Source organism: Parambassis ranga, chromosome 1 (genome assembly GCF_900634625.1).
Source record: "Parambassis ranga chromosome 1, fParRan2.1, whole genome shotgun sequence".
Classification (NCBI taxonomy): domain Eukaryota; kingdom Metazoa; phylum Chordata; class Actinopteri; family Ambassidae; genus Parambassis; species Parambassis ranga.
The window spans coordinates 25,645,180-25,663,445 of NC_041022.1; the positions used below are offsets into that span (position 1 = coordinate 25,645,180).

The 18,266-nt window shown below is 41.3% G+C and overlaps 1 protein-coding gene across 1 annotated transcript; it reads right to left on the reverse strand.

The window, feature by feature from the left end:
* Positions 1-3,747: 3,747 nt before the first annotated feature.
* vps37c (VPS37C subunit of ESCRT-I) lies at positions 3,748-12,000 on the reverse strand. Its single transcript, XM_028402685.1, has 5 exons — positions 11,304-12,000; positions 10,860-10,969; positions 8,859-9,030; positions 7,389-7,471; positions 3,748-7,149 (listed from the first exon to the last, which is right to left on the reverse strand). The coding sequence occupies exons 2-5, from the start codon at positions 10,950-10,952 to the stop codon at positions 6,418-6,420; spliced, it is 1,080 nt and encodes a 359-aa protein (XP_028258486.1). The 5' UTR covers positions 10,953-10,969; positions 11,304-12,000; the 3' UTR covers positions 3,748-6,417.
* Positions 12,001-18,266: the final 6,266 nt, after the last annotated feature.

Below are 18,266 nucleotides of genomic sequence, written 5' to 3' on the forward strand. Positions count from 1 at the left end.
TCCAGCGGCACTGTCCCCGCCACAGGACGTTGCAGAGGCGTGTCAACCAAGACAGCCCTACAACATCCAGAGACTTAAGGTACCCAGGGTGAATCTCATCCATCCCTGGTGCCTTGCCGCCGGGGAGCTTCAGCACAGGTGATAAATGAGTCCACCACTCAGTCCTCAGCCTCAGCTTCCATAATGGAATGGAAGGATTTGGAAGTGCTCCTTCCACTGTCCAACCACATCACCAGTCGAGGTCAACAGCTCCCCAACCCCACTGAATACAGTGTTGGTGGAGTACTGTTTCCCCCTCCTGAGGTGCTGGATGGTTTACCAGAATCTCTTCGAGGCTGACCGATAGTCCTTCTCCATGGCCTCCCCAAACTCCTCCCAGGCCCGAGTTTTTGCCTCTACAACTGCCCTCGTTGCAGCACACTTGGCCTGCCGATACCTATCAGCTACTTCAGGAGTCCCACAAGCCAACCAGGCCCGATAGGACTCCTTCTTCAGCTTGTCAGCATTCCTGACTTCCGGTGTCCACCACCGGGTCCGGGGATTGCCGCCGCAACAGTCACTGGAGGCTTTGCGGCCACAGCTTCGGACAGCCGCATCGACAATGCAGGTGGAGAACATGGTCCACTCAGCCTCAATGTCCCCAACCTCCCTCGGAATCTGGTTGAAGCTCTCCCGGGGGTGGGAGTTAAAAATCTCCCTGACAGAGGGTTCGGCCAAACGCTCCCAACAGACCCGCACAGTACGTTTGGGCCTGCCGGACCTGTCCAGCCTCTTCCCCCGCCAACGGATCCAACTCACCACCAGGTAGTGATCAGTTGACAGCTCAGCCCCTCTCGTCACCCGAATGTCCAAAAGGGATCAGGTGACACGATTACAAAATCGATCATTGACCTCCGGCCTAGGGTGTCCTAATGCCAGGTGCACCGATGGACAACCTTGTGCTCGAACATGGTGTTCGTTATGGACAAACCATGCCCAGCACAAAAGTCCAATAACAAAACACCACTCGGGTTCAGATCAGGGAGGCCATTCCTCCCAATCACGCCTCTCCAGGTGTTACTCTCGCTGCCCACATGGGCGTTGAAGTCTCCCAGCAAGATGACGCCGAGGCCCCCGCCTTAGACTGCCACCCAATCCACTACGCACTGGCCCCTTACGGTTCCTCCCAACGGTGGTGAGCCCATGGGAGGTCGGCCCCACGTCGCTCCTTCGGGCTGAGCCTGGCTGGGCCCCGTGAAGCCATGTTTTTGTTTGTATTACAAGGACACAGAAGAGTTGAGTCAATGGGGACTGGATAACTGCAGGATGTGACCACAACACAGCAACAGTCATGGCTGAAGGACCCCAGAGGCTACACTAAGGTTCTCCTCTTTGCTGATATAGACAATATATGACCAGAATCTGAGCCACTACAACTAACTTGGACAAAACTTGGACAATGAAGTGTTTTAAAATTGTTTCTTGAAAATACACACACTGTAATTCTGTGCAAAACTGAGTCTCAAGAAAACTCTGTTCTTTTTAATGTTACTAAATGTTTATGTATAATTTGTTGGGAAATTTAAATGTGTGCTGTTTCTGAAAATTGTATGTGTACTCAACTTTGTAACTTGAATTATTACTATAGTATATAAAGTATGTCCTAATAAAAAATACTATTGACCTTGGAGGAAAGACTAATAGTTATATAGTTGGTTGGCTGAACTTATTTTTATTAAATGCTGTCATAACACTAAAAGACTGATGCACACCGTTGGTGGTTCAAGTTGTATTAGCCTTGTTAAAAATTAGGTGATTTTTTTAAATTATGTTTTTACACATAAAACATACGGGGTACTAACTTTTTAACATGACTGTAGATGTATAAAGCACCTGCCAATAAATGTTTTATAACCCCTTATTTAGAAATGAAGACTTAAAGGGGTTTTGTTTAAATCAATCTCAGTTTAATTATTCTCAACCCAAAAAGAAAACAAATAAATCTTTTTAAAACAATCTACAGTCATCAGTATCATATAATTCCTCACCATCAAAAACACAAAAGAAAGAAAAAGCAGATAAATCCATCTTATTTTCCCTCTGAATAATATTAATGCTAGACTCTATTAGGACATCTCCCTTGTGCTTCTTCTAAAACACTGTAGATCTAGGAGTACCTTCATTCTCTCTGCGGAACACTATAGTCCTCAATACAACACATAATACAAAACCACTCTACACAAAGCTTGCTATGAATATGAAGAGCTTGTCATGCTTAGCACTTTCGTTCTTAGCAAAGTTGTAGACATGTATTCACTCAAAGCCAACTGATAGCAGGTGTGCATTACTGTGTGGTAAGTAAAATGCATGACTTGTGAGTAGTAAATGAATGGTATTTGTCAACAAGTCCAGGGGAAGAAATAGTGCAGGCAGTACAGCACCAGTGTGTTCGCCACAAAAAAAAACAAAAACAAAAATATAGTAATAGTTAGATTGCTGACAGTCTCACAAATTATGTGTCATCTTCACAATACCCCAACTTTAAATATCTTACCAGAGCATCAGGAGTCATCATACAGCATCAGTAAACCAAGTCCCACCTAATGTGTCAAACAGATGGTCTGTTGCAAAGAACAGTGAGTTCAGGTATAGTAGGCCCATCACATACATAGTATGACCTGCTGAGAGCTCTCCTGTTTGGTTGTATAACATAATGATGCATTGACCAAGAATTACTTGACACACAAAAATAGGTTGTGCTGTGCATTATAGCTATGATAATTAAGGGCACTATGATGTCAAATGAGAGTGAGTGCAGACAAGAAGTGACCGTGACACTGATCACAGCAGGCAACAGATAGCAGCAGTAGAAAATACAACCACTTAAAGCCTGCTTCATTACAAGGTGTGGCTAGCACATGTGGAAGTGTACCTCGCCAAAGATGGTCCTTCAGTTAGAGCTTGTTAATGTCCTGTGCCTCACTAGAAGGTACCTGGTAACCTGCAGTTGGGCCAAACACTGCTCTGTTAAATTATGCAGGAGGTTAAACCTGGAACTGTCACTTTGTCAGTCTGACATGCAGTTCAGTGTGATTGTGTTTACTGCATAGCTTCCCTTCAATCATGCAGCACTTAACTGCGAGAAAAAAAAATGAAATTCTCCATTTGTTGGATGTGTAATTAAATGACTTTGAGATTAGTTTAGTGCCTCCCTTTGTTTGTTTTTTAGGGTAGAAACAGCAGTGGTATTTCAGAGGCTGGGATCAATCCAAATTCAATTCAGTCCCTTTAAGAAAGAGCTGAGAAAGAGAAAGAGAAAGAGAGAGAAAGAGCTTTTATGAGCTCTCACTGATAAAAGAAACACTGATATTTTGTCTGTTTGGCACATTGGTTTAAAACCACACTTCCTGACTTTGCTACACCATCAACATTTTCTTCAACACCCCTATTGGCTGAATGTGGGATTGCTACAGCAGCACCAGGAAGAGGATGCCTTTGCTGTATACTGGTTGTTAATGTGTGAAAACACTGACACAGTGCTTAGAAGGAGCCAACAGGTTTCAAGTTAACATGGCATTGCATGACCTATCCTTGTGTGGTGGCTCTTCCACAGAGTGATACAAATTTAAAGTTAGATCATTACTGAAATCTCAAATTATATTATTCGAACTGACTCTGCATTAACACAGATTGCCAAACTTTATATTTCATTCTATTAAGCTGCAACACCACTTGTATTCTCATTAAGTAGTATGAATGTAAAAGAAATAAAATGTTTTTCTTCTTTAATCATTTTCAAGCATCAGTTTATGTTCCACCAACAGATATGGTGATGAGAGTAACAAGGACACAGGAAGAGAGGCTCCACAGGGACCACAGAGGAGTTTTAGAGCAGAGAATGCCAACAAAATGGAAAGAAAGAGGGAAATCAGATTTTGCGTTTCACACGGTATGGACAGAAACAGATTCAGCACATAGCAATGTCACTATTGAAAATGTTACATTTTGCTTTTAGTTCTGCTAATGGGGACATATCTTGGGGTAGGCGTTTTAACTGAAGTTTTCCTGAATATCACTTACCGGTACTTAAAGATGTGCCCCCTGACATGTTTAGTCCACTACATGACTCTGTGTTGAAGGTGCTGCTTTCAGCTATGAACATAATTATTACACAATTCCTCCAGCTCTACAGTCTTTAAGGATACAATTTAGTGGCATCTAGTGGTCAGCTTTCAAATTGCAACACACTGAAAGGGGTGTTCAAGTTGTGGAACAGGGTTCCCACACCGTCATGTCTGTAATGCTACAGCATAAAAAGTTGTTTGTACCATCCATGTGCCAAGGAAAAACATGAGCAGCTGTAGCTTTAAACTCTCCTTTATTTTGAAGGAAAACTACAGCTGTTTTTGTGACTGACTGTAGGTTTCGCATACACCGTGGACAATACAGGGGTTGTTTCTAAACCTTACTGACACTGTGCTATTTTATTTCAAGCCATCTGGCAACTGTTAATCAGCAGCATCAGGACCTTGCCTCAACTATGATCTTTTGAGCTGTACATTTCAATCAATGACCAAATGGACCTCAGTGATTTGAAAGATTACTGAGACATAACAAGTGGTTGACTGTGTGCCACCTTCTACTTCTGCTCCAAACTAGCGCAGAAATAACCTGCACTTACGCATGCTCAGCAGTGTGAACCACCTGTACTGTTAACACACACACACACATTATTCATGACAACAGAATAATTAGCTATGTAAACACGAAAACTATGAACATGTTTGGTTTGAAAATATAACTCCTAGCTGTCTGGTTAGTTGATAGAAGGCTTCCAGCTACAGTGGTTAACCAACTAGCCCCCTCTACAGTTGTTTCCTAGACTAGCAAGGTTTCCATCCAGATGAAGTGTGGAAGTAGGAATTTGTGATGCTTTGTTGTATTTTCAATCAATAAAACTTTTCAGTGAGAAATGAAACAAGTCAGAACAACAGTTCACTGCAACTGTTCTGGTGAGACCAAAAATGAAGAGGGAAGCACAGATGCAGACATACAGCTGCAACTAAATTCCTATGCCAACATCAAATGAAAGGCAAAAGCACTGCTGTAGTCAAGTTTCTTTGGTTAAAGAAAATAACACGTGACTGATTAGTGATGTTTCTCTTAGCTCTTCCACAATGCCTACAGGTTACTGTGCATACCACTGAAAGAGCTGTTCACCAGGCAACTACAGAGATCCCTCTAAACCCTGCAACCTAAATTATCTGAACTTGAGTCAAACAGTTAGGTCTGAAGATCTTTGGACAGTAATAAAGTTTCAGAAGAAGAACTGTATTTGAAGAGCAGACTTTCAACTTTAAGTCAATTGGCTGAACACAAATAACTCCAAAAGCTTAGTTCTATGCACAGTCCCCCGTTTACAGGGACACAAATATAATTGGACATGACTGCCTGAAGCTTGGGGAAACACATACATCAGTAAAGGGGTGTCTTCATGATGCTTTGTGCTTACTGCAGCTGAAGTGGAAGTTATTTCTAAGAGTGGTTCAAATGTTTTTCATTTAAAAAATCTGTCTAATCTATGTACCAAACATGGCCTGTTTATTTGCATTGAATAGCCAACATCTCTCCATTATCAAATGTCCAATTACCTTTGGTTCCTTTAAAAAGAGAAAGCAAGACAATGAAGAGCTATATGTCCAAACACCTTCCTCTAATTGTGAGGAAAGCAACACGCCCTCAAATTAAAACTATCCTAAGGTCTACACTTAAACTTTAGTCACAAGTACCAATAGGTAGCTAAAACTGTCTCACTGTCCAGAACATATAAGACATAACTGTATTTAAAGCAGCTAGTCCCTTCTCCATGTCATTACATTTTACGAGGCCAATGCTCATAACAGCAGAACACAATCCATGAGCAGTTTTCTCAGAGTAGGCTGAATTCATAACAATGTGAACAAGACAGACACTGACGTAGTGTTATGAGGACTGATTTTCTTTTCTTCTTAAGAGGGAGTGCACTTGTGTTTAAGAAGGACTTTGATTGCCACATAGCAACACACACACTTGAAATGGAAGTGGGAGGAGAAGGGAACAATGGACAAAGGAATGAGCAAGGGTGTATGAAGGACCAGATACAAGTGTTTTTAACACTGAAACACAACACAACAACCTGAGACTAGTGTGGGGTAGCTGGTGGGGGACAGAGGACGGGGAAAGGAAAGAAAGACTGACGATGTTCAGCGAATGAGAAAAATAGTGCAAGAAAGATGTAAGTAAAGTGAGGGACCTCTTGAGTCTAACAGTATGGGAGAAAGAAGAGGACGACAAGACAAGAGGAGGACAAGGAATTAGGGTAAGAAGAGAAACTTTGTGGAGAGGAGGGAACAAAAATGGCGAGCAAATTCAGAAGAACTGAGACGAGGAGTAGTGCTTTCAGGAGTAGGGCTGTGGAACCCCATAGCCTGGTCTGTAGATGGGTCTCCCTGTTGGTGACTGAGAATTGGAATAGGAGGGCCCAGTTGGGTAACTGTAGCTTCCAAAGCTATTGGAGGCTGGGTAGGGTGTATGGCTGCTCTGTGGGTGGCTTGGGGTGTACTGGCCAAATGCTGAGCCAAGGTGTGGGGCAGGGAAGGAGGGCTGTGTAGGGTAAGGGCAGGCAGCTGAAGCTGGAGGCCCAAAAGTGGGCCTAGAACCAGGATAGCTCCCTGTTGGAGTGAAAGGTAAGCCAGAACCTGGGTAAGGAGTGAACTGTGATGAGGGATTGACTGGGACAGAGCCAGCTGCTGCCACTGCAGGGGGGGGATTGGGTGGGGCTACAGGGTATGGACTGTAGGGAAGCCCAGATGAGCCCCCTGCAGTTGAGGAGGCTGGTTGAGAGGTGTTCTGGTAGCTGGAGGACTGAGATTTGGAGTTCGGCTGCTGCTGAATTGTTGTTGTCGCTGTTGTTGTCGGTTGACTCCATGGCGAGGGTGTGGTGCCAGGATCCTGACTGATGCCTGTTGATGATGTCATGGTAGTAGGATTGCCCTCACTCCTCTGTCGCAGGATCTCCTGAAACTTCTCTATCCGTACACGTCTTTTATGAGCGAGTAACCGCAGGGAGAGGAAGCGGTCGAGAAAGGACTCCAGTGGCAGAGAGCCCTCCAGAAACTCATCAGCTAGAGCCTGCAGACAAAGGCGCAGCAGTGTCAGTGACCGCTGACCAACTACTAAACTCTCAGCATATTGAAGTGTCTCACACACTATTTACACTAGCTACTGACTAGATGTGTGGGTCAAAGACTCCCACAGATATAGGCTACTACTACTACTACCAATATGCAGTGCCCTGCTCAAGAAGGAAAGGAGGGACTCAAGTTTTGTGTGTGTGTGTGTGTGTGTGTGTTTAAATAATAATTACTGACCTCAGACTCTGTCTCTGCTTTGCTGCCCTCTGTCTGTAGCCTTGAGAACAAGGCTTCTGGAGACACTTCACACACCATTCCATCTGAGAAGAGGGAGAGAGGAAAATGGGGGAAGCTGAGGGTTTAATATCGAGGCAACTGGACTTCATCAGAACTGATGAAGCCACTTGGGAGGTGGCAAAACGTCTTCAGAAAAAGCTGTAAGGTGCAGGTGCCTCAATTTAACTTTCAAAAAGCTAGTTATCCATGTTAAAAGGTCCTTTGTTACAACAGAAATAAACATGATCACAGGCTGGTACAAAAGCAGTTTTGGTATCTGTAGATACAGTCATGGTCATAAGAATGTAAACCCTCTTTGAATCCTATGGTTTTGGATATCTGGACATAACAACAAACAAGTTCAAAATGAGCTACATACAACCCCTGATGAACAATAAGACATGACATATTATATGCTGTCATTAACATAGAAAGGCTATGTGTGGAAAATTATCAAGACCCCATGATTCAACAGATGATGTAGATGATCAATTAATCAAGGGCAGCATAGGATTTTCATTATAATGTATCCCAGATCTAGTCATTGCAGCAGGTTCCATTTTCTCTAAAAATACAGACATTGTTGAACTACTTGATTATGTAATAGGTATTGTACAATCCCTCAATGTATTTCCTGTTTGTATTTAAGTAGCCTGTAATATCTTAAGAGAGAGCAACACCTACAGTGCATAAGGAAAGTATTCGGACCCCCTTACATTTTTCACTTTGTTATATTGCAGCTTCGCTAAAATTCAAAGTTCATTTTTCCCTCATTAATGTATACACAGCACCCATATTGACAGAAAAACACAGAATTGTTGACATTTTTGCAGATTTATTAAAAAAGAAAAAGTGAAATGTCACTTTATATATATCCATTAATATAATCACTGTTTCATCTTGCTTGTAACATCAACAACCTGTCATGTTTGTTCTCTGTAATGTATGATATCTGTACATGTTTGTTCCTCTCTCTCTCTCTCCTTCATCCTCTCTGTCCTGTCTACCCCTTCTCCTCCTCTAACCGGCCGACTGTCAGCAGGAAGCTTCTCCTTATGAGGTTTCTTCCTGTTAAAGGGGAGTTTTTCTTGCCACTGTTGCTCCTAAGGGGGTTCAGGCTCTGGGTTTCTGTGAAGCGCTTTGAGTCAATTTCTGATTGTAAAATGTGCTATATAAATAAAACTGAATTGAATTGACAAAGAGTGAAAAATTTAAGGGGGTCTGAAATCTTTCCGTACCCACTGTATCATGCCCTGGGTAGTAAGCACAGTAGATACTTTACAAAGTCACACTCCAAGTTAATTTACAACATATCTTGTGTTGTGGTTGAGGAAACTGACAAATGAGTGTACAGAAATTTTAAAGGAGCATTTGGTGAAACTGGCTTTTGTTACACTTCTTTCCTTTTAAGTAAAGATGCTTCCTTCTTACCTCTAAGGGAGCAGTGCTGTCTGTAGGTTTCTCTGACAGCCTCAAGCTGTGAATATCTTTCCACCAGCACTTCCTTCTGTGACTCCAAACGAGGCTTCATGTCAAGGTTTTGCTCAGCTAGACTGCGATTAGATGCTAACGCCATCTCTCTCTCCAGCTGGATGTTCTGGATCTGAATAGGACAAAAACATATTCCATAATAAGTATGTAATCCTTTTGTCTATTTAGAGTACTGGGTAATAAGTTATTATATTTATCTTATTATCACAGCATGGTTGTTTCCTCCTCTTATAACGTGGGATGTGCTTGCAGGTCTTACAGTTAACCAGATGACCTTCATTCTGACTTTTACTGTTACCTGCCAGCATTTAACAGGATTTGTTTCATTTTTGTATGAACTGTTCAATCTCTTATCTTTGGCCACTATGAAACAATCAGAATTTCAAAGACATACCTTGTAAAAGTAAAAAAATGAGATTTGTTATACTATAGGCCACTTGATTTTGTACCAATCCAATGGAATATTCAGCAGATGTCTACATAAGACCATATGCCTCTTTTCTTTCTCTGTGTAGGTGTAGTTTATACCAAATCTAAATTTTAAAGCAAAATAAACATTAACACATTGAGCATGTGAAGAAGTTAGAGCTATGCTATTATGTGTCAGACCCCTGTGTCCATTCCCTCATGCACAGCCCTCTTTAGGTCACACCACTGCCTTTGACTACATCATTCCAAAATCTTGATTCCTTTCAGTCATTCTGATGGAGATTGGCTGCTGTACTTTGGATCATTGTTCTGTTGTATGACCCAATTTCCACCAACTTTAGCTGTCAGACAGATGGTCTAAATTTTGTTACTACTCTGGTATAGGGGTTCATGCTCCATGCAAGGTGTCCAGGTCATGTGGCTGCAAAACAAGCCACACATTGAAAAGATTAAGCACATGATGAGAAACATAGTGGGCTCTATCTGATAAACATGCCTTATTGCAGCCTTTAGGTGTCCCTTTATTACGAATGACATTATTTAATCTGTGTGATAAAATGCTATGATCAATGGTGTCAAAATTAGCATTGAGGCCCAGCAGAACAAGTAGTCCACAGTCGGATGCTGTAAGAAGGTAATCTGTAACTTTAACCAGCACGGAGGGTTAGGGTTAACCTCAGCGAGGTTGGATATCGGTCTCAGGTCAAGAGAAGGACTGATGACAACAACTTTGTTGTGGTACATATCCTGCGGCAAAGGAGAAATTACTCTGATCTAATGTGTAATAACAGCCCTGAGCAGATAAATTGGGGTGGGGCCCAAAAGTCACCCTTTTCAGTTATTTAAATTAAATAAAACTGCATACAATACAAACACAAAAGCATTTCAAACAATGGGTAAACACAGCATAGCCTAGTAAAGGAAGTAAGGCAGCAGATATTGCTAAAGGTGAATAACGATCACAGCTCTTTACAAGTTATGAAATAATGAATACCAGTCTAGTTGTTGCTCAGCCTATATCACATGCTTCATTTTTCTGATTGGTTCGATATGTATCCAGTTGCTACAACAGGGATTTTATACTGCGTTGGTTGAACGCTCACTGAAAACTCAAATCCACAGAGACTAGATACATTTTTGGAAGAAGAAAATATTGAGGATGCCTGGCCAGGCTAGATGAGAGTGACTTGAGTACCTCAGAGACTGAACTCTGTCTCTATTTTAGAGAAACTTGACTTCATAATGTACTTTTCAGCAACTTGTTTCATAGACATAGACCAGATATTAAATATATATATAATAAATATTATTTAGTCTGCTGGTCAGTATGGGACTTGTAACTAGAACTAACTGTGTGTTCATGAGCAGCAGTGAGTGGGAGTTATGTAGTTCTAAGTCATTACGTTACACCCACCAAAGGTTCCTGACTTTTCTCAAAAGTAATAAATCAGCGTTAAAGTCTAAAATACTCCTCAAAAAGTAAATGCCCAATAGGGAAGTGAAGAATATTACCTCGTCAGACTCCAGAGCCATAGACTCCACCCTCTCCGGGTTGTCCAGGAGTTCCTGTAGCTCCGATTGGCTCAGGTCCTGGAGCTTCTCCATCTGATTTGCCAGGATGGCTGTCCGTTATGACGGAACAAGGAAATGAGATAAAATAAACAGAAAGTGGACAGTAAGAGGTCTCGTTTCTGTATCATATTGTGAGCAATTTCAAAGCGCTATTTATTAGCAAGTATTTCATCAAGCCATCTCTTCATTAAATGGGGAAATGACAAAAATGATCATTTGTTTAATGGTAAAACATTTAGACTGTGGGCTAATAGCTAGCTAGTCATCTTGTGGCTGAAACTGTACTTCCGACATGTCGGGTAATTGTAGGCCATAAACAAAACAAGCTTTTGTCACGAACTGTTCAACAAACAGACGGATAAAAAAATAACAACTGATACTTACACGATGCTAGCAAACCAAATTCAGTCTGATACTGGCTGGTGGTGACATTCAAAACCACCTATTTATTTCCACTGACAGGTGACGTGACACGTCCCCAGGATCACCGACCTGCCGAGATGGAGCCCGGCTGAACAAAACGAGCAGATGTTCCCTACGCGCCTTAGCCGGGAAACCAGCTAGCTGCTTCGTCGACGTCTAATCTCACCTGACGTCCCGCGTTAAGCAGTTTGATGACAATAACAGTCGGTATGATAGCAATGTCAGGCACTCAGCCACCGCCAACTTCGAAGGAAACCAACGATTTGTCGATCAAAAACGGAGCCCTGAATGACACTGCTCGGTCCTGATGATGACTGACAAATGTATATGTATTCCGCGAATGCTTACTTCAGTAAACGGACGACTGCAAACGCCAGAATGTCTTAGAAAAGAGAGAAAATGTCGCTGAAAATATGAAAGTTTCTCTCCACACTGACAGAAACCGCCGCCATTTTTGGAACCATCCACGGTCTGCGGGTGGTGTTCGGACAAAACACAAAAACTCTAAAACAGCAGTTGTCAACTTTATCGACCTTGTGGCTTATGTAGGTAAGCAGATTTTAGATAACTGTTGTTTTCGGATATACGTAAGTGCAATGATGCGATCTGTGCCGCTTTGTCTTCGCTTCCCCCTATATGGCAGAGTAGTGGTAGTGTCCTGTGATCAGCTGATTTAAGGGAAACCCCTATGCGATGGTGGGTTTCATCATATGCTCCCAGTGTGCTTCCAGCACCTTGTAAGTGGCTATAGGCCTCTTATATCTTTCACCCTGCGTCGCAGGAGGTAGCGCTTGTTAGAGGCAAGGGCCGCTGACAACCAAAGTACAGATGGCCTGTGTTCAACTATCGCATTGGCTTGAATGTTTAGTAAGTTACCTTTAAATTGCATGGATTTAAAGGTAGGGGAGGACATTTTGAAAACACAGTGAGAGTCAGCCAGATTTCAAAGTAAACACACGCCCCTTTCTCTCGGAGCTCACCCCGAAGCCACGCCTCCCAATCACATGGACGAGCATTACCTGAAGACGAGCTGCGGTCTGTGACTTCGGCCATCATGCACGTACCTCTCTGGTGCGCGCAGAGCAGGAAGAGAGTGACAACCAGCCAATACTCTGTGCAGGGTCCACCCGGAGGATTGGCTGATGTTTTTAGTGTTTTATAGCTTCAGATGATTCATATTCTTCGTTTTAATGTGAAACTGCCGAACTAATTGGTTGCTATCGGATTGTAAAGAGAAGTTACACTAATTGAACAAAATCTCCTACCCTATGTATTTATTTGTCTTATCAGTCAGAACTGAGAGAATTAAGATTGAACTTAATCATTTCAATATGCTTGTAGCTATAAAAACGGTCATAGATAAGCATGCAGGTGTATATTTAACCTGTAGAAACCGACCGACTTCACTGACCCATGTGACACCGGCGCCAAGATGCCACCACACATTGCCAATTGGTGGGAAACACTGGATAGATATACCTTAATCATCACAGAAGGCACACAATCAAAGACACAACACTGACCACAAAAATAAAGTGTATAAGTAAATATACAACTTTTAATGCAAGTGTTCTTCAGTCTAACATTTCTTTTCAAAGAAAACATCTTCAGTGTTTCCATGGGTCAACAGTGTTTAAAATGTCACACAGATTGTGAAACACTAGAAGTGACATGTATCATGGATGAGGATGAAGAGGAGGGTCTTAAAGCACTGATTACTGAAACATGCATGTGATGCATTCGTGATGAAAATTGACGACATATTCCATATTTAGCTTTGTTTCTCAAATAAAACAATATTAAAATTAATAGATGCAATAATTTTATTCATATACATCATTACAATTTTGTTAAAAGGTACAATCACTTAGAGTTGATAATATTGGTATTATTGACAAAACAAGCATTCTGCTGGAAAATGCCCTTATACATCAGTGCTGATGGAACTTGCCATGTGAGGTGCTTTTGATTACATTTTTCCTATATCAGGTTACTGAATGAGATTCCACAGGGTTCATTCCACAAGATGTCAAGATCTCATCGAGTTATCTGCACAGACTCACGCTTTGGATATCACAGCCAAAAACATGTCTTTCTGAACTCTGTGTGGGCTGCTGCAGCTGTAGCCCATCCAGTTCTCTTCTTGAATAAGTGTACATCATTGACTCTTTTATATATACTGCACTCATCAAATCTGCAGAAATAATACTTTCTCCTTTTTTACCACTGCCTTGAAGAGGACTTTATGGTGTGTGTGTGAGAGAGAGGAGAGAGAGAGATTGTAGGTATTAGTATGTTCTAAGTGTTTTAAAGGCAGAGACAGAAAGCAGGCTATGCATAACTACGGCTCCGCTGTCAAAGAGCAGTAGCAGCACTGTCACACTCCAGGAATATGCCTGTAGGAGATAAGAAAACACATCATACAGTCACTACAATACTATATGAATATTTTGCCTTAAAGAAGCAATCTGTAGTAAAAACACTGCTATTGATCTGTTAAAAGGCTCTAATACATGCTGCTGTGGCACAGATTTGTGTTTCTTATATTAGAGGGCATTTCTGTCAGCATGCCCAGCTGAATGAGGGCATCTAAAGCCAGTCCCTAATCCACATCTGTATGGAAACAAAACAATTTTGATTGATTTTGAAACTTCTGCTGTTGTTTTCTTTCTTTCACAGACCTTTTATCCCTGTTTATTGTGTCTTATTGGTATTCTTTTATTTGTTTTTATTGTTTTTATCATTTCTTTTGTTCTTTATGTTTTTATTTGCACCTTGTGTTTTTTTTGTTTTACGTGTAAAGCGCTTTGGTCAATCTCTTGCTGTAGTAAGGTGCTTTATAAATAAAGGTTGATTGATTGATTAAATGATTGGTCATAACAGAAAGAGTTGGAAACATCACACACAAGAGTCTTGCTGCAGTTTACTTAATCTTTTCTATATTTGTCTAAAGTACACATTTTGTCACTGTGGAACTTTAAGATGCTCCATTTGCCACTTTGTCCAGGCACAGTAAGAAAAAAGCCTTTCAAGGCCAAATTACAAGGCTGTGTAAGAGCTTGATGTCACCCAACCAAAATTACTTTCACAAATGCAACACAAGACATAGACGGCAGAAGCGTAACATCGTAACTGTAATGTTTTCATCTTCTGTTGACAACTTTAGTTCATTTTTTATGTTTTAGATGGATCTTACAAAAAGCTGATTAATTGAGTAAAATATGAAAGGTAAAGAAGTGGATGTGAGACAAGGAAGAATGACAAGTGTGATGACTAACCACCAGCACAGACACAGGACAGTCATAGTGGTCAGCAACTGTGGACGAACATTGGTCTTCTTTTTGTGGCGAGTTGAGGGCATAGCAATAGAGACAGAAGGCAACCAGTGCCCCCAGGAGGCCAACCACATTACTGCAGACACACTGACGAAGCTGTGAAGGCAGTCACACATTTATTTATTAAGAGTCTAACAGTTGAGTTTAAGTTTAATTGCAGTTTTTTAAGGAATGTGTCTGACCTGAAAATGGAAATTAAACAACTTCTGTGTAAAAAGCACATTTTCAGGCTCAGTGCTCTCTGTTTCAGGTAAATCTCTGCTCAGACGGTCACATTGTTTATATAACTTACCAGAGATATGCTGGGGGTCCTTTCATTGGCCAGGGTTAAAGATCCACCAGCCACAATCTGCAACACACAGACACACGTTATTGACTTTCACCTGAAATGTTGCATACATAAGTGGGGTACAGTCCATCTGTGTCCATATTTGAAACTATGTCCACTCTCCATCCACTCTCCTTTTCAGTTTGAAACACTGTTTTTGTTCACAGCCGTACAACAAATAAAGCTTGAAGCTGTACTCTCTCTCCCACAACAGCTGGAGTATGAGTGCTTACCTTTAAACTTTGCCAATTATTTATGTTAGAATGAGTGTGGTTTTATTCAGTAGAATGTTGTGGGTAGTTTAAATATATATGAAAAATAAAAATCCTACATTTACATTGAGATTCATTCAAGCTCAATCCATTAGTTGTGTTGTCTAGTGTCTGTGTAGTGTCCTTACCTACAGTAATATGCTGTTGCCTTCTTGGGCAATGTCAGCTTCAGTGGAGAGGTTTTTTATCAGATAACAGATGAAAAGGCACAGCCATTCATACACTTGAAGAAGTACAGCAGGTTAAAAACAGCGCTAACAATTACTGCATGTGTTTCAAATTCATAGGTGATGCTTGCTCTGGCCAAAGAATTCAGGGAGAGGTAACCTGTGAAGAGCTCATTGCAACAGAAGTGTATTGGGTGAAGTTTCACAGCTAGTTTTGTTAAAGAAAAGCTGTTCAGTTGATAGATACAAGTGATGTAGTGTAAATGTAATGAACAATTGGTAATCAGGCTGGAGGATATTGGGAATTATTGGGTTACACTGTATAAATTCAGTTCATTTTGTTTCATTTACAAGCATGCCTTACATACTGGATTCTGACGGGTTATAACAGTGTTATAACACAGAATTCCCTTTATATTTTTCTGCTTTTCTAGTTATTCTAGCATTTTTCTCGAAAGGCGTTGTGTTTGAGCACCACCCATTTGGTCATCATTGGAACCTCATTGACATTATAATGGTAGTTACACACTTTACACACTGAGCTCTTGTCAGTGAGGGTACTGCAGCACTCTCAGCTTCCACCAGTCACCAGTCCAAGATGCACAACTATCTAATTATTCCATTACATCCATTGTTATTATTACATTTATTAGAGATGCTGATATGAAAAAGAATAACAAGGTACATACTAGAATTCCAAAGACCAGTGGTAGTAGGAAGGTTTTGGGCAGACTTTGGTCAGTGTGAGCAAATGACCAAGACAGCAGCACCTGCGACAGCCCCAGGAGAATGGTCACCACCTGACACAGACACACACAGGTTGACTGAAGAGTAATCTATAACAGACATTTAATTTCAAACAAACAGGACTCCAGGCTGAATAGAATAGAATAGAATAGAATAGAATAGAATAGAATAGAATAGAATAGAATAGAATAGAATAGAATAAAATGAATTTTTATCTCACCGCAGCACTTTCAGGGTCAAACCAGGTGGAGAGGCGATGTAACCTCGGTTCAGCTGCTGGCACCTGCCCCTCTGAAGCCATTTCACTGCAAATAGTAATAAATAATAATAATAGGAATAAAAACTTTTTCAGCTAAGAATACAACTGTACAAGGGGCTTTAAAAATCAAAGTGCAGTCAGAGCAAGACAGCAAGACCACAGCCATAAATATCTGTTTAGTAGGCTACTGTAATAATCTCTAATAACATTAACATTACTTATTAGCATACATTCAGCTCTATTACATAATATGAATTCTTTTTACATGCTCACAGTTGAATTTCTGATCATTCTTTTATACAATGTTTTTTCTTTGCATTTCTTCCTATGATTGACAATGGGGAATGTTGATCACTGTCCTCATGTACCAGTGTGAACTATGTTCTCCTCAACTGAGCTGTATCAATAAATGTTTGTGCTTAACTTCATCCTTCTCCAACCCTGACCTAAGGATCTTCAGAACTACTTTACCATCTTGACTTGTAGAGTTTTCTTGAAGATGTTTCGGTGCTCCTCCAAGCAGCTTCATCAGTTCTGTCTGTTTGGTGGGGAAACATGGTTTATATGTGGTGGAGGACCTCAGTGGGTGGAACTCACAAACAATAGCTCTAAATGTCTCCATACTTACCTGTGTTGGTCTGACTGACTGTGTCTGGTGTGTCTAATGACTGGCTAAAGACTACGAGACTGCAGGGGGCTATGGTGGTGGGACAGGTTGACAGACCATTGTTCTTGCTGTGAACATGTGACTTGGAGTGAAATGTCCTGGAATGGATGGAAGCTGCATTGTATGTGGTAGAAAGATGATGTCTGAGGCCACCACCTCTGTTAAGGGAAGGTTTTTCCAGCTTAACATAGATGGCTTCCTTGACTCCTCTTTCATACCACCTTTCCTCCCTGTCTAAAATGTGAACATTGTTGTCCTCAAAGGAGTGTCCTTTGTCTTTGAGGTGGAGGTGAACAGCTGAGTCTTGTCCTGAGGAGGTGGCTCTCCTGTGCTGAGCCATTCTTCTGTGGAGTGGTTGTTTAGTTTCTCCAATGTACAGATCAGAGCATTCCTCACTGCACTGGACTGCATATATCACATTGCTGTGTTTCTCCCTGGGAATCTTATTTTATAAGTGTGCATAGTTTCTCTGATACTCCTGACACTACTCCTGACTATGGAATGACATGGAATGTTCTTCCACAGCTGTTTGCTGTCCTTTTTTGTAGGTTCTCTTCTTTTAGTGGCTTTGATGAGTGCCCAGTTAGGAGAGCCACGTGTTTGTGGAACTTTCCTGATGTGATGTTTGCTCCTTCTTCTCCCCCTCTGAGCTGGTACTAGGTACAGTTTTTGCACTGTGCTGCAGGTTTCTGATGACCCCAGCTTTCTTTTCCAGTGGATGGTGGGAATCAATCTGATACTTAGAGCTATTGTTTGTGAGTTTCACACAGAGCCACCCACTGAGGTCCTCCACCACATATAAACCATGTTTCTCACCAAACAGAACTGATAAGGCTGCTTGGAGGGAAACACAGAGAAACTCTACGTCCAGATGCCTCAATTTAACCCTTTGAATACACATGACCTGGCTGACTGAGAATCTTCATCAACATAATGTTTGGTGTCTCTTCTCTGACTTTAAGAAAATAACATTACTTTATAAGAAGCATGTGTAAACAGACATGTTCTTCTTTTTGCTGTGTGAATGTGTTTGGGCAAGGGGCAGAGGGACTGAGGAAAAGAGAACAAAATGAGGTTCTAAGAGAGAGCGAAAAATGAACTGAGTGTGTGTGTGTGTGTGTGTTACTTAATCAAAACCACATGCCTGAA

Coding starts and splice junctions, on each gene's coding strand:
- vps37c (XM_028402685.1), bottom strand. CDS start 10,952: ATGGAGAAGCTCCAGGACCTGAGCCAATCGGAGCTACAGGAACTCCTG. Junction 7,472..8,858: donor ACAGCACTGCTCCCTTAGAG/GTAAGAAGGAAG, acceptor CCCTCTTCTCAG/ATGGAATGGTGTGTGAAGTG. Junction 7,150..7,388: donor AAGCAGAGACAGAGTCTGAG/GTCAGTAATTAT, acceptor CTTTGTCTGCAG/GCTCTAGCTGATGAGTTTCT.